General features: G+C 51.3%; 1 protein-coding gene across 1 annotated transcript; it reads left to right on the top strand.

Annotated features, from left to right (window-relative positions):
- The first annotated feature begins 1,051 nt into the window (after positions 1-1,051).
- Positions 1,052-20,570, top strand: LOC137467639 (uncharacterized). The gene is made up of 19 exons (XM_068179100.1): positions 1,052-1,059; positions 1,328-1,449; positions 2,851-3,064; positions 4,630-4,789; positions 5,941-6,264; positions 7,122-7,250; positions 11,217-11,394; positions 11,901-12,121; positions 12,841-12,974; positions 13,917-14,053; positions 14,695-14,816; positions 14,904-15,082; positions 16,888-17,047; positions 17,152-17,324; positions 17,481-17,676; positions 18,352-18,451; positions 18,993-19,092; positions 19,578-19,746; positions 20,033-20,570. The coding sequence occupies exons 1-19, from the start codon at positions 1,052-1,054 to the stop codon at positions 20,273-20,275; spliced, it is 3,069 nt and encodes a 1,022-aa protein (XP_068035201.1). The 3' UTR covers positions 20,276-20,570.
- Positions 20,571-22,093: the final 1,523 nt, after the last annotated feature.

Raw genomic sequence — 22,093 nt, 5'->3', positions numbered from 1 at the left:
AAGAGATAATCCTGGCCCAGCAGAAGGGAGAAGGGCTGATGACAGGGGAGGCAGAGCTCAGTCCTCAGGACCACAGCACATGAGGGCTTGTCCCTGCTAGCCTGAGCCACGTGCTGCTAGGATAACGTAGGGTAAGCAGGAGAGCTGATGCTGGCTGCTCTGGAGCTTTGGAGCTAGGCTGCTGCTGCTGAGAGGCACTGAATCGAGGCAGCAAAGAAATCAAAGCAATCTGCAGTGGATTACACAATGAGATAAAGGACAGGGATTAAGAAAAAGAAAGTTATTACTTAGCAAGAGAAAAGTGGTGAGTAGGTCTGCCCACAGTAGAGAAACAAGTATGCTGGCTTTGGTTTTGGAGGAAAAGTGCTGCTTTTTTACTTTGGAAATCAAGAGGGAACCTTTCACCATCAAATAATTGATTCTCCTCTGTCCCTCCCCCAGATTGGTCATGGGGTTTTATTACATAAGCAGCTTTCTCCTTGAGCAAGGGCCTGTGCCTCTGTTGAGAGGTGCAGAGCAGAGCCAGTGGCAGTCCTGTGAATACAACAGAAGGCACAGTTCTTGATTTTTAACCAAAAGACACAGTGGGCATTGATTGGCATCAGCCATGAAATAAACTCGTGAGTGTTGTGCAGCTTCAAGTGCTGATTTCAGTGGATGTTGGTGACTTCTGGAGCCTGTCTGCTGAGCTCAAGGAGAGGTGAGGTGGTGTGCTAGATTCAGGACACCCTTGTTCGGCTGTTTAAGCTATTGCTCTTGGCTGTGCCAGCTGGTGCACTGGTGACAAGCTGGTCCTTTCCTCTAGGATTCATCTGTCCACTGTGTAGAACTGTTGCTGCTCTTTTCAGAGGGTGTTTGGGGCTCCCCTGGCTTCATGTCTCAAAACTCTGTCTGTAATGATTGTGTGGGTCAAAAGCTCCGGAGAAAGCTCCTCCATGGGAGCACCAGTTCCAGCTAGGAAGTAGCAAAGCAGGAAAGGCTGGTTACAGAGGTTTGTGGGGACACCTTTATGTCCATCACCTTACAGATGGGGAAACTGAGGCACGGAACCATGTCTGGGTGTGTGTTCAGGGTCCTTCATGGGACCACCAGCAACCCGGGGGCTTTTCCTGCCTGCCCTGTGCCCAAAGCCCCATCAGTGGCTGTTGGCTGCTGGCCGCTTGGCTTTAGCTGCCTCCTGTCCACACAGGCACTGTGCTGAGCACATGGCGGTGTGCTGATTTGAAACCTGCCCTGACACCAGGTTTTACACCCCCAAGCCACGACAGCCAAGACTTTGCTTTAATTCCCTTTAACCAAGCCATTTCCTCTGTGCTCGCCATGGCAGGGGGTGTGTCACCAGACGGAGTTCACACTTCAACAAGCACTTCAAGACTTCAAGACTTCAACACACTTCAACAAGCTCTTCAACACACTTCAAGAAGCTCTACTTCAAGGACACCTCCTCTGGTGAGTGCTCCCTGGGCTTGGACACAGCGTGTCCAAAATGTGCGTTCCAAAATGGAGCACTGGAACATAAAAGCATCCCTCACTCATGGTCTGCCACAGCAGCCTCTTCAGGGTGTGAACTCCAGGGCTGCTGGTGCCTCAGGTAGCCTTTTGCCATTGTGGGATCAGATAGAACCAAGGAGTAGAAAGTCAGTGTTTTCTGGTGTCCCTGTCCTGGTTTAAAAGACAGATGTCTGCCAAGGAAGGCGGGAAACTTCCTGGAATGGAAAGATGACCTCTTCCCTCCAAATTATTACACCTTTGAAATCACAGGGCTTCCAGGAAAAAATATGGGAAAAGGAATAACAGTTCTTTACTAGAATATATTGGCACAAACAACAGCACGATAACAGAAGCTTCCAACCCGCCAAGTACTGGTTTTCCCCTTTGGTGTAGTTATGATCACAGGCAGGAGGAGCTGTGGGCTCTGGCAGGGCAGGGAAGGCAGGAAGGAGACAAGGCAGGAAGGCAAGGCAAGGGGAAAGGGGAAAGTGGAAAGGGAAAGGGAAAGGAAGACAGGTTGGATCCCGGTGCTGAGCCGCAGCCAGGGCAGTCCCGGGGCCAAGCACACAACCTCCTGCAGCAGCACGCGGCCGACCTTCAATCCCCGAGCAGAAGGAAGGGAAGGTCTCCTCCCTGCCAAACCTCAAGTCTGACTTCACAACCGCCCACGGCATCACAGCACAGCTCCCAAAAAACCCTGAATGGAAAACCCCATCCCCACAGCCAAAACCCCCCAAAACCCCTATCCCCCTTCTCAGACCAAGGGGAAAATTCACTCAAACCCTAACCCCATAACAACGAAGTTAATGAACTTTTTAAGAAAACTAATTACCTTTTGTGAGCTGATTCTTCCCCACCCTGCATCACTGCTGAGGCACTTGTTACGTTGCCTTTTGAATAAATTAAACAAGAAAAGCAACAGTAATCACAGTGGCCAGCATGGATGTGAACTCATGTTGACTCACTGTTTATGTAGCTTGAAAACGGTGGGAGTGTTGGCAGCCTTAACAGGGAATTTTGCAGCTTGAATTCTCAGAGTAAATGCTCGGTCTGGGTGCACACTCATCACTGAGAGATAACTGGTGCTGGTTTGGGGCAGGTGAGGGAGCTCCTCCCCATCAGAGAGAGACAAGCTTGCAGTGTTCAGTAGGGCTAAGAGTGGGCATTTTCAAGGCTGCAGTCTGGAATCGGTGTCGAAGGGAGCTAAGTGATGATTAACTCCTCGTGCAGCTTCTCGGTGAGCTGTAGTTCAGATAATAAAGAGCTAAAGTCCAATCACACTTTCATCCTACCAGGATACTCACACCAGGAGTCATGCCATAATTGGTGCCTAAATGGACATTTGTGTCCTTTTCCTAGGCTCTCTCCACACCAAGACCTGTTGCCTCACTGACACCTCCTCGGTGTCCCACATCGCCCTTCGGGGAGAAGCCCACTTCCCGAATCTCCAAATCCAGCCCAGCACCCTGGCGTTTGCGGGTGGCACTGAAGAAGTGCGCTCTCTGGAGATGACCAGCTGCAGCTCTCTTCCCGTCAAGTACCGCTGGTCACTGCGTCCGGTGGACAAGCTGGGGTATGTGCACCTTTGCCCTCTCCCTGAAGCTCTTCTTCCTGGTGCCCTGTTTGTACTTGGCAAAGAACAAAGCTGTTTGCCTAGGAGCTGACAAGTCTGTCAGCTCCTGGCTTTTCCTTGCTCAAATAACACTGACCAGCCATGGTCAGGCTGGATGCTCAGGGAAGAGGTTTTCCACCAATTTGGTGCTGCCTAGCCCCCACAGTGGTTCCCCTGGGAAGGAAAGCTGGGGTGAAAGCTGCTTTCTCAGACCTCTGTGGCCTGAGGCAATGTCCACCTTGATGAAGGCTCCTAGTCCCAGCTCCCACAGTGCTGCTGGAGGCCCTTCTGGCCCCTCTGCTTTGGGATGGGTCCTCTCTGCAGGAGCTGCTCTCTGCTCCTTGCCTTCCTCCCTTGCATTGTGCTGGAGGATGCCCAGAAAGTCCCAACACCAGAGAAAGAGCTACCTGGTGCCTGAGCTGATGCTGAACATCTTGTTACCTTCCCTTTCCTTCTTTTCTGAGACAACTCCTTTACTGGCAGAACGATTTTTTTCCTAGGAGTCAGCTTTCATTCTTCACTCCCTTTTTTTGTGACACTTGTTGCTCATTTTGACTTTTCCCCTGCAACATGTCCCTTATGGGTTCTGAACTGCTTGACAGCAGGACTTGTTCATCACATCATCTCCTATCCCTGCCTCCCAAAGAGTTTCTGCTTTAGAGTGAAAAATGTCGTTGTCTGGGCACCATAGTCCTGGGAAGTTGCTTCAAACCATTCATTTAAACTAAAGACAGTGGAAGAGATAATTAGGGATCTCTTGGGGGTTATGGTGAGACTGCCCCTCATCCAGAAATGAAACCCAGCCTTAGGTAACAAGCCACAAAGCTAAAGGCAGTGATTCTTTGGGGAGCAGGTCATTACAGGCCCTGAATGCCTGTCTGGGAATGGAGCACCCAGGTCGTGTTTGGCTGTGTGGGGAGCACTTGCAGCTCAGCAGGGTGACAGGCAGGCACGGCTCGACTGTGTCCCTCACGTGCCATTAGAAACACAAGCAGAGTTGCCCCGAGCACCTGCTTCAATTTAAAATGGGGAATGTGACCTGAGTCACCTGGGAGTGTTGGAAAATGTCAACCAAGCCCCCCAACACTGTCAGGGAAACATTCCTGATAAATACCTGGTGGAGCTGCAGAGTTTCTGGCGTTGGGCCCTGGGGTTTGCTGGGCTGGCTCGTCACTGGCCGGGTCTGCCCCTCGGTGCCTCAAATCTCACCTTTCTGCTTTCCTTCTCTGTCTTTCCCTCTCCCACTGTGCTTTTTGCATCCCCACAAGGTGTTAATCCCTGTCCTCTCTAGTTGCTCAATGCAAGCAGTTGCAGCTGCTGCACCACTGTTCCCTCAGTGTCATCCCTGGGCTGCCTTTAGAACAGACCTGCTCCAGCCTGGAGTGGGAAGGGCTGGATCAAACCATTTCTCAGTTCAACGGGCCAGCACCCACCCAGGGGCTGCATCCTGACCAGGAGCTGCTCGTGCAGGTGTCCCTTCCTCCCTCCCACTGCAGGTCCCTGTTCACAGTTCTGTTGTTTTCCAGATATGAGCTTTACCCACCTAAATTCAAACCCCAGCCACCAAAGGAGCAGAGAACCTCTTTGGATTGCTCGGCATATAAAAGGAGATTCAAGATTAGAAAGGAGGAGGCAGGCAGAGCCATGAAAGAAGTGCAGGATTTTGCCCAGTCTTTAGGAGCAGAGGTAGATTTTCTTGTAAACCTACTGCTTGTGTTGCCTCCCCAGCTTCCCACCAACAAGTCACCCTCGTGCTGACCTCCCCTTTTGCTGCCCTGCTGTCCTGTGCCCTGACAGTGCCTGTGGCTGGGTATGGGGTGTGTGGGAGGGAGAAACAGGACAATTTTCCTTGGAGAAGCCTGCTCAGATCCTACAGACCTGTGTTGAGTGTGGGATTTTTTTTGGCCTGGTTTTCGTCACAATGTAAGATGAGGCTTTTATCTGCATCATGATGGTAAGACCTCCAGCTTCCTTCCCAGAGCAAGCAGTGCTGAGTCCTGATCTCCATGTACCCTCTTCCCAGCCAAGCCAGACTACCTGTTTCCAGGTCTCTGCTTTCACCCGAGAGCTGGTATTGCACTGGTGGCCCTGAAGCTGTCTTACAAACCGAGGCTTTGCCACGTGGCTGTCTCTTGCTCCTGGCGTAGAAAATGGCTTGCTTTTCAGGTGCTGCCACAAGCTCCTGAAGCCCCTCACCTCCCACTAGGGTTGGCAGGAATCGCGTCCTCCGTGGATGTACCGCACGCTCCCCTCGAAGCGGAGAAGAGGGAATCTGTCTCACTTGCCCATTGTCAGTGTGGCAAGCAGGGCTGTAGCTCCCACTCCCACTGGTGGCCCTCAGCACTGCCCACAGAGGGGCCTCACGTCCCTCCAGGCCCATCACCAAGTGCTGCTGAAGCCACTGGTTGTTGGAGAGGCCGTGCAGGACATGTAGGGCTGCCCAAGGATGCTGTGCAGCACCTGTGGAGGGCTTTGCTCCCCCTGGACCTCATCAGGTGGTCCATAGGAAATTTGTGCAGGAGCTTTTGCTGAGGCACCTGGAGAAAGCAGGCTATAAATCAGAGAGAGAGGGGAAAAGCCTCAGGAGCCAGATGAGCTGGGCTGGAGTCCTTTGCTCAGCTCCAAGAGCTCTCACTCTGAGTCTCCTCCTTTTCTAAAAGCAGTAAGAAATGCTTTTTAAAGGCAAGTTGTGCATCAGAGAGAATTTCTACTGCCAGGAGACATCCCGGTTCACTTTAATGTAGTGTATTAGTTATTGCATTGATCCGTGAGTATGGGAGAAGATTTTCCCCATGGTCCCTCCACTGGTCAGTGGCACAGAAGCAGGATGAGATCAGGGTGATTCCGGCTGTGTTTGGGGAATAGGCCCCTCTGGCTACAGCTGCACTTTGCTCCAAGATGCTCTTCTGCATCCATGTCCGTGCTCAACACCTCAGTCTCTGCTGTCCTCCATCCAGGCTTTCAGCATCCTGCCGCTGTCAGGTGTGCTGCAGCCAGGACAGAGCCAGAAGGTCTCCTTCAGCTTCTCCGGCCACCGCGACGCCCTCGGCAGTGTGAAGGCGCTGTGCCACGTGGAGGGAGGCCCCACCTACGAGGTGGGGCTGATCGCCTCACGCGTCAGCTACTCCCTGAGCCTCCAGGAGATCAACTGTGGCTCTCAGGTACCACACACGGCCCCTGGCACAGCTCCTTGCCCTAGAACCACGGCCAGCGGGTTCCTGCCCACCTCGGCCCAGGGCTCCCTCCCCTTCCCAGCCCCTTTGTTGGCTCTGGGGCTTGGAAGTTCAACCTTTGAGGGACACACCCGGCATCCAAGCTGGTTTAGAATGGCCATCTCCAAAAATGTTGGGAATGCCTCTTTTTCAGGGTACCTAACAGTGCCTCCTGGGCCAGGCAGGGTCCCAGTGGGGGTGCTCTGAGGGGTGTGTCCCTGAGACATCCCTCTGCTGATCCACGCTTCAAGCCTGACCCCCAAGGAGATGCTCTTGTCCAAAGCTCTTGCTTGATCCACAAATAATCCAGGGAAGAAGTTGGGCTTGCAGTCACTATAGCTGGAGAGACTGTCCCAGAATAATCCCCTCTTCACTCTTTTCCAGTTGAAAGCCCACAGATATTTCCAGCTGCTGGCCCTGTCTGTGTAGCCCTGTGTGACTCCCTTGTTGCATGGGTGTTGCTTGCCAATACTTGCATGCAGGTGCCTTTTCTCCTGGAATGCCTCGGTGCTGTCTCTGTTTCTCCTGGCTGTTGGTGACCCCTCAGAGTGCAGAGGGCCTGTGTCCCCTGGTTCATTCATTGCTGGCCCTCACATGGTTGTTACCACACCTCTGTGTGCTGCCAGAGCTCCCTGGTCCTGTGCAGGTGCCCTGTGCCTGGGGGTTCCCCAGGTTCCCAAGTGCCCCCATCTCCTCCCTGGTCCCTGCTCCCACGATGTGTCTGCTTCCAACCCCAGGAGAGAGGAAGGAGGTTCCCAGCAGCAGGCCTGGGTCTGTAACTTCCCGCTCCTGTGCCTTCTCTCCAGATGTTTAACGAAATTGGTCACAGCACGGTCACCCTGGAGAACACTGGCAGGATTGAATTCAAGTGGGTGCTAAACCCTAGCCCTGCAAGCCAGCATCTGCCTGGCGTGTTTCTGGTCAAGCCCACCACTGTAAGTAGCACAAGTGACCGACCCCAGCCCTGTGCCAGGTGGCCCAGGAGAGTGTTAAAGGGAGAAAAGAGGGGCGGGGAAAGGGGGAAAGAAGTCAGAGGGGAAAACACAAACCCAGCCATGAGAGAGAGAGGGCTGTAAGCAATTTCTGCTGGGGGCAGAGAAGGTCAAACAAGGGCTCTCCTGATAGACTCCCCCACGGCCGTGGCTGGTGGGTGGCTCTGCTGTCAGAGGCAGACACCGGCGGGAGGCACGAGTGTGTTGGTCACTGTCCTGTCCTGCTGTCAGGGGAGTAGAGGAGAATTCTTTTTGGCAGATTTCTCGGATGAAAATAAGGCACAAACGCAGCAAGTACTATATCTGAAAATTGTGTATTGATAAAGAGAGGGTATGGTCCTGACCAGAAAGGATAGAAGAGAGAGCAGAGAGAGAAAATGAAAAACGGAGAGAGTAACAGAGGACAGGGACAGAGCGTTACCGCTGGAACCCTGGGAGGCTCTGTCGGCGTCCTGCTGGGCAGATGGAGCAAGTGTGCTGCCAGCCGCGCTGTGAAAAACACGTTCACTCTCCTGTGAACATGTAAAAAGGTTAATAAAGGACAATGGGAGACAAGGACCTTAGAGCAAAGGTTATTACAGCCGGGTGCATCTTGGCACTCAGCCAAGAGCACCGTTACCTTCGGGGATCCCCCTTAAGCACCTTTTCCCTTACATCAGCCTGTTGCATATTCATAGACTCTAATGCATAGGAAACTTTTTCCCTAAACTAGTTTACATGTTCTAAGAGTTGCTTAGCATGGCTCCTCCTTGGATCTGCCCTTATTGGAGCGTGTGGATTCCTTGGCTGTGGTTTCAGTCCTTTTTTGTCATCGTCTTCAGTTTTGGCCCTGGCCCACGCTGTCTGCAAGACGGTGAGTGCTGATAGTTGGCAGATCTGTAGCAGGTGTCTTCACATGTTCATCGTATGCTATCCCATCCAAGCAGGCATTTTAACCCAAGCACACTTAAATCAGCTATTTCACCAAGCTTAATTAACAACAGATATAAAAATGATATCTTTACAACAAAGCTGCTTGAACATGACACATATAAAATCCATTTTCATGTTTTTCTTGGAGTCAGCGGAGCGCCAGCTTGCCGTGGCGAGCGGGGAAGCGGCGACAGCAGGGTAGACAGACAGGGAAGAAGTGGCTCTGCAGGGAGCCAGGCCCTCCAGGTGCTCCCAGCCCAACAAAAAATAACCAAAAATGGCAGGGGAAAACTGTCAGTGGTAGCTGCTTTTATGTACTAAGATTCCTCCTGTTACAGATACAAATTATAATATTGGCTTTTCGCAAATATTAATATTGAGCGCGACCCCCGCGTGCGGGGAGTAACGTGCTCTGACTCTGTGTTGTAGAAGGCTGAATAATTGCTCTATTCTATCATCTTATACTATATTGTACTAGAACTATATCATAGTAAAAAGATACTAAAGAAAACCCTGTGGCTGTCTCCAGACAGTCACGACACAGCTTTGGCCCAACTGGCCAATCAATCCAAACAACCATCACCGGTGTCTAATTAACAAATCCCTCCTTGCTAAACAATTTCCATAACACATTCCACACATGCCAAACAACAGGGGCAGCAAATAGAGAGAATTGTTTTCTTCTTTCTCTGAGCTTTCTCACTGCGTCTCACAACTTCCAGGAAAAATCCTGGGAGAGAGAATCATGTCTCTCTCTGTTCAGAGAATGTGAATACCACATATTTAAATGGATTTTATATGTGTGGTGTTAAAGTCACTCTCTTATAAAGATGTAGTTTGTATTTCTGCTGCTACTTAAGCTTAGACATAGTAGTGAAATAGCTATGCTTGTGTTAAAATGCCTGCTTGGATGGGATAACATCCACTGAACACAGGATGAGGACACCTGTACAGATCTGCCAACGATCAGCACTCATCGTCAGAAGGCAGTGAGGACCAAGGCCCGAACTGGAAGGGATAAAGAGAAGGAGCCAAACCCCAGCCAAGGAACACGCATGCCCTAAAAATGCAGACCCAAGGAGGGGCCATGTAAAATAGTTCCTGGAAAATGTAAACTACTTTATGGATATGCATAAGGGTTATGAATATGCAGCAGGCTGATGTAAGGGCAAAGGTATTTAAGGGGGATCCCCAAAGAGAACAGGCACCCGCCTGTAATAACCTTTGCTCTGGGGTCTTTATCTCTTATTGTCCTTTATTAAACTTTTTAAATCTTCACAGTAGAGTGAACGTGGTTTTCACACTCCCATAACTCAGCCCTTTTAGGAAGACTTGGTCGGGTGGGCAAAGTTCTCCTGGGCTCGGGGTCTGCCCGCTTCCAAGGGGGAGGTCGCTTGCAGCCCCCCAGACACGGAGCCTGCCTGCATTGTCTGCCAGCAGCCTCCTTTACACGTGGGATGTGTTAGGGCTCCCTGCACGTGGACAGCCCCTACAGTAATTTTTCACCCCATGTCAGAAAATGGATTTATAGCAGATGCTGAGGCATAACTAAAAATCTAATTGGTTCCTCACAGTCACTCTGGGGACCCCGACGGCTGAGGTCTCAGTCTGTGCTGGCACTGGAGCGTTTCTGAGGGTCACCTTAGCCAGGCTGTGTGAACACACAGGACATTGTCCTTGGCCCTGCCTCCCCACTGCCAGCTGAGCACCACTTACGTGTCCCTTGCTAGGCTTGCTGCTCCCTGCCTCCTCCAGCTTTGCTGCTGTGCAGCGGCTTTGTGGGGCAGTGAGGGGGCCAGGGAGCAGCGGGGCTGGAAGAGCAAGGAGAAAGATTAGCAGCATCCCACCACTGCCCAAGCTTCTCCGTCCTGCCTGGATGTCTTTGAGCCGAAGCAGCACTCCTGCCTTTGTCCCTCCTTGCAGTGGGAAGAGGAAGCCAATTGGCTTTGCCATTTCTGCATGCCTGTCTCCTACACGGGACGAGAGGAGCTGCTGGCCCTGCTGAGAGCAGGGACTTCTCTTCCCCAGCAGCAGCAGAAGAGCCTTTTTTTGATGAGGCAGGCTCTTGCTGGCAGAGGGCAAAGCCCATTAGCAGCAGAGCTGTGCTGGCATCAGGCTGTGCTGGGGCTGCAGCCTTGTGAGCCCTGGGGAGGACACACGGCACCCCGGGGTCGGAGGCTTGACCTTTTGGGCACAAGGAAGGTGGAAGCTGTGAGAAACAAAAGCCACTCCCCAGTTAAAATTTAAAGAAAATTTAATAAGGGACAATAGGGGACAAAGTCAATAAAGCAGAAGTAACAGCGCTGGGTTAGCTTAGCTAACAGCTTTAAGAGGGTTAACAGCTTAGCTGCAGCCAGAGGCACACCAGTGCACACAGCAGCACCCCTTATATCCCCTGGGTATTGCATCAGCCTAATACATATTTACAAATGGTTATATATATTCAAAAATTTTAACATAGTTCCTCCTCTGTCCCACCTTTATGGAGCATGTGCAGTTGTCTTAGTGGTGGTCATTTGTTACTTTTCAACATATTCAACAGGTTTCCATTCCTTCACTATTAAATGTTAAATTTAATATTATATATATATGTTATAAACTAATATGATATAATTTGTATCTATGTGTGTTATATACTTTTAATATATGTTATAAAATATTATATATATTATATCTATGTTATAATTTAACATTATATAAATGTTAAATGTTAATATTACAACAACTCTTCACCAACATTGGTATCACAACACAACATTCGCATTAAAAGAACTCTAAACTTTAGCAAAACTTCTTTTACAAAAGTCAGCATTATAAACCACGTAGTATTTACTCTAAGAGTTGTGAAAGCCAGCACTGTAATGCATTTATCACACAGGTGATGTGGTCTGATGGTTTCTTCTAGATGAGACTCTGTGTCCTCAGCCTGTCTGTCCCCTGAGCCATCTCCCATCAAACACTCCGATGCATTCCCTCCCTCTTCTCCTGTCCCTGCAGGGCTCCATTGCACCTGGCGAGAAGCAAGTGCTGAAATTCTCTTACATGCCGGGATTACCAGGAGCTTTCAGCAGGATTTATCAGCTTAAAGTGGGTGACCTGGACCCAAAAAATATCCTCCTGAAAGGAGAAGCGTCCTTTCCCATGATCACTGTGAACCTGCCCTGGAACGCCAAAGGTGGGCACTGCCTGTCTGCCCCCAGGAAGGGCCCCTCTGGTTTTGTTCCCTACCAAATGCCCATGGGGCAGCTCATGCCAACCTCCACCGAGCCTGGAGGGTTGCAGGACTCCCAGACCAAGTCAAGCCCCCTGGTTGCTTCATGAGTCTTGAGCAGAGGATCCCCTGTGGGCTTTGTCCCAGGAACCATCCTGCAGAGCTTGCCAGCACATCTGGCAGGGTCCTGAAGGATGACGGCTAGACTGAAGGGCTTGGGAAAGCTGTAAGAGGGGCTGGCAGGGCTTCAGGCAGGGTTGGATTTGTGTGACATTGCAGGGGACGAGATGCTCCTCTGTGGGGAGGGAGAGAACGTGAGGATTCAGAGAGCAGCAGCAGCATCCACTTCCCGTAGATGGCTTGAGGGCTTCTTTCTGGAAGAAACCAATGTTGGGAGGTGGGGACTTGCCAGCTTAAATGGGACTGGCACTTTGCTCACACTTCTCTTTGTGGATGTTTTCTTCCTTCAGAAAATGAAAAAGATGAGAAGCCACTGAAACAGCATGTAAAACACCTGCAACAGTACAGTCAGAGGAATAAATCAAAAGTTGTTCAGAAGATTCAGAGCCTGAAGACTGAGACCTTGAAATCTCAGACCCTGACAACTCAGACTCCAAAGACTCAGACCTCGGTGACTCGGGATCCAAAGACTCAGGACCTGAAGCTCCGTGTGCTTGGCTCTGGCACTGTAGTAAGAACGGCTGCAGCCCCGTTTGGCACACGCCACCCTCCCCGTGTCACCTGAGCCCCTTGCAGCCCACAGCACCTTCCCGGTGCCCTGATGGCACCTGGGACCTCCCTGCCCACCTACAACCTTGTGTCACCTCAGCATTGCCCCTAGGGCTGCCACTCTGGTCATGGTCTCTTCTGGGGCTGCACCAGCTTCCTGGCTACCCCAGGGAGAGGTCCTGAGGGCCATGCTCCAGGGATGGTGCCTTGAAGGAGATGCAGGTCATTGCTGGGGAGTTTGTTGGTCCCAACCCAAGCCCTGCCAGAGTTACAGACCTTAACAGCAGCTGCCTGATTGTGCCCTGGGGCTGTGCTGGCGGTGCTCATCTCCAGGAGGCACCAGCTTGGTCCTGGTTCCCTTTCAAGACAGTTTTTGTCCAAGCTGCCTTGGTACTGGCTGGGGGCAGGCCAGTGTCTGGAGCTCTGGAAGGTTCCTGGCTGGTCTGTCTGCCTGGCCAGAGCAGCTTTGCTAACAGTGTCTGGGCAGGCAAAGATGCTGGAGTTACTTCCCTGGAGATGAGGTCCTGCCTAAGAGAGCAGGAGGTGTCACAGACACTGAGCAGCCAGACAGGAGGACCCCACACCCCCTCTCAACTGGAGCAGGGTGGGATCCTCTCTCAGGTGCAAGCTGGGCCTTGGGAAGGACCTTTGCTAAGCAGCCACTGTCTTCCCTTTCCTCAGCCAAGCCCTCAGCTGCAGGTGAACACGGTGAGGATGCTGATAGAGAAGGCTGCTCTGGAGCTGCAGAAAAAGCTCACATGCCATCCCCCGAAGAGCAGGTTCCCTGACAAGCAGCTGTGCCAGAGTCTTGTCAAGTGAGTAGGGACTCCCATCCCCATCTCCAGGTACCCCGTGGGGAGCACCCAGCCGTGTCCCCTTCTCCTGAGAGCTCCTTGGGCCTGCAGAGCTGGGAATAGCCTGGACTCCAGAAAGGGTCTGGTCCCGGTGGCTGTGACACGCTACGTGGGAGCAGCAAAGTGTCCTCCCTTCCCCAGCACCATGCTGAGCTTTGGACTGCTCAGCTCCCCACAGGTGTGGGGTTCTGTCCCTGGAGCTGGGGGACCCAGTGCAGACCTTCACGCCCTTCCAGACAGCATAAATTCTGTCCCTGCTGGCTAGCTCTGAAACAGACAGCTCCCAGCTGATGTCTTGGTTCCAACTAACAGAGCACACTCAACAAAAGGAGAAGGGAACCACACATGTCAGCAAACCCTTTAAAACCCCAAAGTCAGATGGTTTGAATCCTGGTGGGATGGCAGGACTTATCTAGGTAACTTGGTGGGTCCCTTTGCACCATCATGATGCAGCACAAGCACCAGAGGCTTCAATTCAGGAAGCAGAAGCTCTGCAGAACAGATCATGCGATCTGGTTGCAGAACAATGGAGATTTCCTCTGCAGGCAAATCATATTCCTAGGCCCAAAACAATTTCAGGCTCAGGCTGTACACCAGGCTAAGCAGTTTCACTGAGACCAGTGGAGGACCAGTGGACTCACCAGTACTGGTTTTTCATGGCAGAGCAGCTATGGCCATTTTAAATAATTTTATTTTCAGGTACCATTAGTAGCTGATACAACCTAGCACCTGTATTCCTCCTGGCTTCCCAAACTCTTTGCCAGGTGGTCAGGCCATGGGTTTCATGGGCTTGAGCTGAGTTTTTACAGCAGTGAATAAAGAAATAGCCACTTTAAATATGGCTGTCCTCTTGGACATGCAGCCAGGCTGTGGTTTAAGGACTGTCCTTACTCCTCCTTGCAGAGTTGAGCTGCCCGAGTATGTTCTGGACATGGGCACTGTCCTAAAGGGTTTCACTGGGAGAAGCACTCTGGAGATCAGCAACCCTGGGCAGATGCCAGTGTCCTTCCAGGTCGATGAATCTGTCCTGCAGGACACAGGTAAGCAGTGCTGGAGACCCTTCCTGTGGCCTTGAAGGAGGTGTCTCAGACAGATTAGCTGAAGCCACTGAACCTGGGGAGGTTTTTGAGCTTTTTCTTCTCAGTGCCCCGGCTGGGAGCTCTAGAAGCAGAACTCTCCTGGCCAGCCATGCCCAGGGACCTCTCCTGGCCTGCCTGTGATTGCCCTAACGCTTCAGTGCAGGGGCCAGATGGGCTCATCACCCTGGTGACCTCTCAGCATCTTCTGCCCTTGGCTCCCACGAGCATCAAGCTTCTTTGGGCACTCTGTGGGCTTGTTTTGGCAACCAGTGGGGTCTGCTGTGTTTTGGAAATGCTTTGTTTGGAGTTCACAGTGTCACAGCACTTGTGGTCAGCCTTTATTGAGGAAACAGCCTGTGAGATCCTCTGGTGGATCAAAAGAGGCTTCCAGAAGAGGCCTTGAGGCAAGGCTGCGCTTCCATCACAGTGGCTCACTGTGTCTGAGGGGTGTTCAGGTGCACTCCAGGTTTTTATCCGGGTCACAGCACGGCGTGGGGCTTTCCCCAGACCTCTCAGCCAGGACACCTGTAAGGCCTTAATGTGCTCATGGCACATTTCGTGTTCCTCGTGTATCTCAGCTGCTTTGTTTTCATCTGTTCCAGGTTTCAGCGTGGACCTGGGCCTGATGAAGAGCCTGCCCCCCAGCCACACCACGACGTTTGACGTGTGCTTTGAAAGTGCCCGCTGGCCGCAGGGTGACGTGGATGTGCTGCTGCCCATAGAGGTGCCACAGCTCTTGGGGCAGGCAGCAGGCTGGGCACAGCAGCACATGTCACCTGCACCCTCCACTGAATTCTCTGTCCTTCTCCAGGTGACAAAAGGCCCCACGTCTCACATCCGCCTCCGCGCCACTGTGTTGGAAGTGCCCAGGGTGGTGTTTCCACAGTGGAGGAAAACCATGAAGGAAGATGAAGTCATCTTCAAGGAATATGTTGAGAGCACAAAGCGATTCCACTTTGGGCCGCTGCTGTGTGGGAAATCAAGAGAGTGGTATGTGCTCCCTGCTGGGCCTTGTACTTTTGTGGACACGCCTGGAGAGACAGGCTGTCCTGGTGGCACAACCCAGGGCAGTCCCCGGCAGAGTGCTGGGAGACACATGGGTTTGAAGGACCACAGATGTGTCAGCTTGAGCAGACAAGAGGCAAATGAGCCTTGGAGGAGCTGCTCTGCCTACCCAGTGGGTGCCTTGGTGGCCGCCTTGGTGGCCAGAGCCGCAAGCTGCTGCCAGTCCAAAGGTGACTTGGGGGGCAGCTTCTGTCCCCCTCCACGTCTCAGCTTCACCCCTTAGGAAATGAACTTTATGGTGGTTTTTCAAGTGCTTTGAGCTCTGCAGGTAGCCTGATTGAGCAATCATTCTGTAGATGGTTTTGTAAACCTTTCATTAATCTCTCATTATTAATAAGATTTTATTATTGACCTGCCAGTAGGTGTTGGGGGTAACGTACAGCAGGAATTACATTTTCCTGTAATGACCTTGCATCCTCACTGCTGGATAAAGTCTGCCTGAACACTTGTCATTGAAGCTATTGTGTATTTCTATTTTACTGTCACTTCTTTTTAATGACATTTAACATTAGTTCTTGTCTCCATGGGAGCTCTGGAGGGCTAGGGCTATTTTGACAACCCAAGTAAATGAAATCAAAATAGTTTAAAAAACAGACAATCTTTAGCCAGGCTGATGGATGGTCTGGGATTTCTCTTTGCCTCTTTAACCCTTTCACTCCAAAGTGGTTTCCACACCTGAGAGAAGGATCATTTGTTATCTTTTTGCCTCAATTCCTCTTGGGAATGGATGCTTTCTCAGACGTTGAGCTAACCCATAAAATCCACAGCAGTTTCATGACTTTTATGAAAGAAATTAGCTAAACTCTTTTTTCAAAAGCCTTTCTTTAGGGACCCTGCAGGGAAGGCCCCTCAAAAAAGAAGGGGAAAGAACCCACGTGCCTGGTGTAGTGTTATTTTTCTAGGCACCTTTGAATTTACATTGTAATAAAAACTCTTGCAGTGGCCTGAGCATCATCAGGCTTCTGGGCTGGAGGCACCAAGTCCAGGGGAAGGCATCAGAGTAGGGCAAGGATGAGCACACGCCCATGCCCCTGACTGGGATCCATTTCCCTCACTTGTTTGTTAGAGCAGGGTCTTGCAGCATCACTTCCTTGGGTGCACATGTGTAGGAATATTAAAAGGTAAAAGACTTTAGAAAGTGCAGAAAGGCCCCAGAAAGTAGACATAAAGCTGAGAAAAGCTAGGACATTTCTAAACCTTCTCATGAGAAAGCTAGGAAGTTAAGAACCGAGTAAATACATTTATATTTCTCATAAGGAACAAGAAAGAACAAGAACTTACTCTTAGCTCAAGATGTGAAAAGTCCTAGATATATGCTTTGCAAATATAGAAAAAGTTTCCATCTTAAATTATAAATTATTGTGTATTGTTTGAGGTTCATAGAAGTCCTTTTGTTAATGTTAAACCCACGTGGGTCCTTTTCTAATTGGTTAGAGTATAATGACTTTAGACCTTTTCTTTTATGCTGTTGGTTCAAAGAATATGTAGATAAAGGCTTTACATAAGCTGCCATCTTATCTGTGATCTGTGTTTACATGGATGTTGTTATTTTCCTGTGCCTCTTGCTTCTTGTTTGTATGATACAGACAGATAATAAATCCTAAGTCTGTGACCAGTCAGGGTCCCGTCCCGTTTGTGAGACACGGACCGATCCGGCACACATGGTGCTCTCCTTGCTGTGTGGCAAAGGCAACAGTCTGCTCTGCAGCCTTTTCCCCTTTTGTGGACAGGTACAAGGCCAAGAACTGTCCCGGCAACTCGGAGAATTTAACCATCCTCAACAACTCCCCCGCGGACATAGAGGTCCAGTTCTCCTTTGAGAATGCTGGGGGAGCAGAGACGTTCCTTTTGGACCCTCCCAGCATGGCACTGAAACCAAAGGAGAAGCAGGTAGGAGAAGGGCAGGCAGGGCAGGCACCGTAGAAGTGCCCAGGGGCTGCTTCTCCTGTTCTCACACAGAGCTCTTTGATTTCTTCCTGTGGGGCTGGCTCCAGGAGCTGACCATTTGGGCATACCCCACTTCCCCTGGCTTCCTGGAAGACAAACTCATCTGCAGCATTGGGGAGAACTCGGACCCAGTGGTCTTCAGCCTGTGCTGCCATGGGGTGCACGTGAAGCTGGAGGTCAGCCCCCTGGAGCTGTCTTTTGACAAGCTATTTCGGTACAGGTCAGTCATCCCACAGGCACTCCAAGACTTGTGACAAAGAGAAAACGTTTGACTCTGGTTTCCAGGGTGTGGATGGAGCTGCTCCAAGGTGCATTCAGTGGCGAGGCTGGTGTGGCCATCCAGCAGCTGATGCCAAGTGCCTTCCTGTCTCTGCAGGACTGACAGCAGGACCTTGCTCCTGAGAAACAACACCCTGCTGCCTGTGGCCTGGCAGCTCAGTGGGCTGGATGACGTTGAGGGCTTCTCCTTGTCCCAAGATAACGGCACCATCGATCCCCGCTCAGAGTTTGAAGTAACAGTGCATTTCGAGGCCGGGCAGATTGGCATCATTGAGAAGACCCTCCGACTAGAGGTGAGAGGGGCTGTGCCCTGCCTGGCAGAGCAGGGCACAGTGAGCAGCCGTGTGCTGCTGGGGGCAGGGTCAGGAAGAGCTGCACCTGACAGAAACAAGGGTGCTGTGACCCCAACTTCTGCCTCTACACAGCGTTTGCAGAACGTGCAGTGCATCCACGTCCCCCCAGATAACCAGACGCTGAACCCTGAGCCTGTTCCACAACCTTGCCCTGTGGGTGCTTGAAGGTTGTTGTTTGCTTGTGCAGCCTGCAGCGTGATCTCCACATTGGACTTTGTCTGAAGCTCCTGCATAGTGCAGCAAACTCTCCCCCTGGGATTTTGTTCTCCATGGTTTAGGGGCTGCATTTCAAAGAAGGTGCTAAGTGATTGGAGAGGGTTGTCAATGCCACCTGCTCTGAGACACGTCACACTTTTTGTGGTTGTTCTTACATCTCTGTGCCTCTCCAAGAGAGCATTCCCTGCTGTAGAGTGCAGAGTTAGGCTGATAGGGTTTTTTATTGCAGCAGAATCCTGCTGGGGCAGCCCATGAGATGAACAGGTTAGCAAAGCTTGGGAGTCCTCCAACGCTTGTGAAGCCAGGGAAGCCACAGGGGAAGCAGCCAGCAGAGACAAGGACTTACAGGCTGTCTAACAAAAAAATAATCTGAACAGTGTTTGTTTCTTGCTGCCTCAGGTTTCAGATACAGAAAACATCCTGGGGGTTGTTCAGGCTGAAAACATCAAAATCTCTGCAGAGGTCTATGATGTTTCTCTGAGCATTGAGATGCCTGAAGGTCAGTGGATGCCTCCCAAACAAAGCAGTCCAGGTGCACTGCATTACCTTTGGGTGACCAAAGCACTGGGATGGGTTGGGATGGGATGGGATGGGACAGCATGCAAGGATGGCATGGGTACATAAAGCACATACCCTGCAAGCTGTGTGGTATAAAGCATTGTCAGGACACTGACAGCCTTAAGTCTCTCCCCTCTGAACTTTGAAGTGTGCAGCTTCCTGTGCAGATTGGATCTGGGGGCTCTGAAACAACAGTGACGTGAACAGGCAGTCAGCAACCCCCTCAGGCTCAGCATAGCATCTAAAGTAATTGGATTTGTGCTCGGAAGCGAGGAAATGGGAGCTGAGCTCCTTAGCTACTGAGCCTGCAGATAGTTTGAGTGGGAAGAGAAAGGGCAGACAAGTAGCTGGAAAACACTTCCAAGAATGGAAACTTGCTGAAAAGGGTTTTGTGCCGAGACCTCCGTGTAGTTTGTGACCTGGTGTATTCTGCAGCAGCTCACAAATACCATGTTTGACCTCACTCTGTGGGTTTTCTGCAGCTCCAGATGGAAGCTTGGAATTTGGAACCATTAATGTCCGGGATAATGCGAAGAAAGTCGTGATTTTAACGAACGAAGGGGTATACAACGTTGGGTACAGGTGAGTCCAGCTGCCTGGTAGTGAGCATTTCCTCAGGTTCCCAGGCCTGAATTCTCCCTCTGTGAATGGCTAGAACCTGTTTCCATGCTGGCTGCCTCGTGGTAAATACAAACCCTGGGCTCTCTAATATCAATTATTTTACCAGAGAATCCAGCCCCAAACCAACAGTTCTGCACAGCTCAGCTGGAGCCCAAAGGAAAGCCCCAACATTTCAGCCACTGAAATGCTGAGATGCATTGCCTTTCTTTGACGGTCACCTCCTTTCTCTTTCTGAGACTTTGTAAAGGAGTGAAGGAAAACTTTCAGTGCCAAGATTTCTTGCAGTAACCTCGTGATTGTCTGCACTCTCTGTCAAGATCCAGGATTCCCTGAGCAGAGCTGGACTCTCCCTTTCTTTTTTTCTGGTCCTATGCAAAGTCCTGGCTGTGCTGGTGGCACCTATACTTTTAACTGCAGAGATCTCCATTCCTTCCCTTTCTCCCCAGTTTCACAGTGAAGGGTGCAGGTCCCAGGATGCAAAACTTGGCATCCTACTTCACTGTTGAGCCTCAGTCAGGCATGCTGACTGCCTCCCAGCCTAGTGTGAATATTGAGATGCTCTTCCACCCCAAAAGTGAAATCGTCCTCAAGAACAAGCCCATCCTGTACTGCCAGGTGAGCTGCCTGGGCCAGGCTGCGTTATCACACGGTGTTCTGGGAGCGTAAACAGGATAGGTGTCTAATGGAAGGAGGGCTTTAACTGGAGAATCCTCTCTCCTACATACACAAACAAAGGCTTTCAAAACCATTTGGGAGGCTTCCTAAGTGGAGCTGAGAATCTGACTCTGGAGGAGGTGCTTAAACAGGGAGGGGTAAAGGGATGGAGGCCTGGGGTGGAGGCTGGGGGCTGGGGTACAGGCTGGCCTCTTTGCTTTGGTTACCACCCTTCCTGTGGACGCAGGTGATAGATGCCAGCTCAGGTGGAAGAGGCCAGGCTCTCGCCGACGTCCCAGTGAGGGTGTCGGCGAAAGCTGTGTACAGCAAGTACAGCATTGAGCCTGCCTCACCCATCGACTTCGGAGCCGTGATCAAGGGCACCAAGAAGACCCAGACTGTCGTGCTGGAGAACAAAGGCATGCTCAGCTTCAAATTCCGCATCCGCCGAGCACCCAAGGAGGCATCCGCACTGGAAAGCAAAAGGTAGGAGAAGCCCTGCACCACCCTTCCTGTGTGAGGAGGCACCACCCCACGGCTGCAGTGTGGCAGGCAGCCAGGAGACCTGGGCTATCGTCCATTTGCATCCCTGGCCTGGGGAGAGGGAGCAAAAAACCACCTCGGTATCCCCATGTGTAGTATGAAGCTGGTGATAGAGCTGCTCTGTCCAGCACTGGGAGCTGCAGGCTGCTCTCTGGGAGCCATCAGGAGCACGAAGGCTTTCCTCTGTGAGGAAGAAGGCCAGCTTTGGCCTCAGAGGAAGGTAGGGGAGCTCAGCATGACAGATACCTGTCGCTGTTGAGGCAGGACGGGAATGAAAGAACTCCAGTTCAGAAGGCGAGAAGAAAACTGATTTATTTCAAATGCACTGCTCTGTTTAGAGAGAACATTGTGCGGACCAATTTCATTGGTCTTAAAGTAAAAACACCTCACACCATTGGTGCACAGTGAACGACACACGATGGCAGAACATATATATATAACAATGTGAACAACAAGAGAGATAGAGAATTATTTACGTTCTTTTCCAACTCTCTCCCAGGCCCAGCCTGGTAGAAATGTCTCCTTTTCTCTCTGACTGAACTGAGAATATCCACAGATACCTCTGCTTTCTCCCCTTAGTTCAAAGCAAGAGGAATCTGCAAGGCGCTCGGCGAGAAGGAAATCGAGCTGCACAACACAGGTGGGTGGCTCCTGCTCCCCAGCAGTGCTGCTGCAGGGGATGTGAGAAGATGCCGCTGTGCCCGGGCTGGGGGCTCATCGCCATAGGGTGGGACATGGTCTGCAGGATGGAGTCCAGTATCTGCTCGGTCCCCCTGGCAGTCCTGTACTCTGCCTCTGACCTGGAGTTGTGGGGTCAACAGAGGGGAGCAGGTCCTGTGTTTGGTAGCTGCAAGCCACCACTGAACTCCCAGTCCACAGAGCTCAGACAACATTGCTTTTTCTTCTTCCCAGTTCCCTCCCATCATTTCTCACAGCTATTTCTGCTCTCCTGTGTTACCTCTGGAGGTTGAAGGATCACAGCTACCACCTTCAATCTTCACACTCAAACTTCTTTCTCTCTGCCACTTGGGACAGGCTTGCAGCTCCTCTTGGCTTGTTGCTCTCAGCCTGGGGCTGCCTTTGGGCCGTGGAGTCATCCTTCCCTGCCCTGGGACTGGGTGCTTGGGCCCAGCTGGAGGCCAAGGCAGGACATACTCTTTGTGGGGTGCTCGAGGCACAGCTATTAGCCGTCAGCCTCTCCTGGAACTTTTTCTGCAGAGTCCCCTCAATGTTGGCATGTTCACGGTGTCCCCCTGCTCCGGCTCCATCGATCCCTGGGGCCAGCAGAAGATCACAGTGGAATGCCTCGCCGAGCAGGAGGGGACATGTGAGGAGCAGCTCTACATTGACATCACGGGCAGACACCCCAAGGACAATCCCCTCGGCATTCCCTTTACCCTGATTGCTGAGTCCTGCCTCCCAGTTAACTGTTAATAAACAATTGTTAATAAATTGTTAATTGTCAGCTTGTCTTGGTTTGAAAGACAGGTGTCTGCCGGACCTCTCTGGAATGGAGAATGGGACCCCCTTCCCTCCAAATTATTATAATATTGAAATTAAGGGGCTTTCGGACAAAGATATGGGGAAAAGGAGCAACAGTTCTTTACCAGTATGTACAACTAGGCAAACAAACAACAGCAACGACAAACAGAACCAGATACCCAACCACAGCCTTCCCTCGGCTGCAGGCACCTTCCCTTCGGTGTAGTTCCAGTCACAGCCGGGCAGGGAAAGGAGGCAAATAATGAATAAAGCTAGAGAAACT

This window comes from Anomalospiza imberbis, unplaced genomic scaffold, assembly GCF_031753505.1.
Source record: "Anomalospiza imberbis isolate Cuckoo-Finch-1a 21T00152 unplaced genomic scaffold, ASM3175350v1 scaffold_72, whole genome shotgun sequence".
Classification (NCBI taxonomy): domain Eukaryota; kingdom Metazoa; phylum Chordata; class Aves; order Passeriformes; family Viduidae; genus Anomalospiza; species Anomalospiza imberbis.
Note: the sequence above shows the minus strand (reverse complement) of the source record. Positions and strands in the feature narration are given on the sequence as shown.

Coding starts and splice junctions, on each gene's coding strand:
- LOC137467639 (XM_068179100.1), top strand. Junction 17,048..17,151: donor TGAAACCAAAGGAGAAGCAG/GTAGGAGAAGGG, acceptor GGCTGGCTCCAG/GAGCTGACCATTTGGGCATA. Junction 17,325..17,480: donor GACAAGCTATTTCGGTACAG/GTCAGTCATCCC, acceptor CTGTCTCTGCAG/GACTGACAGCAGGACCTTGC.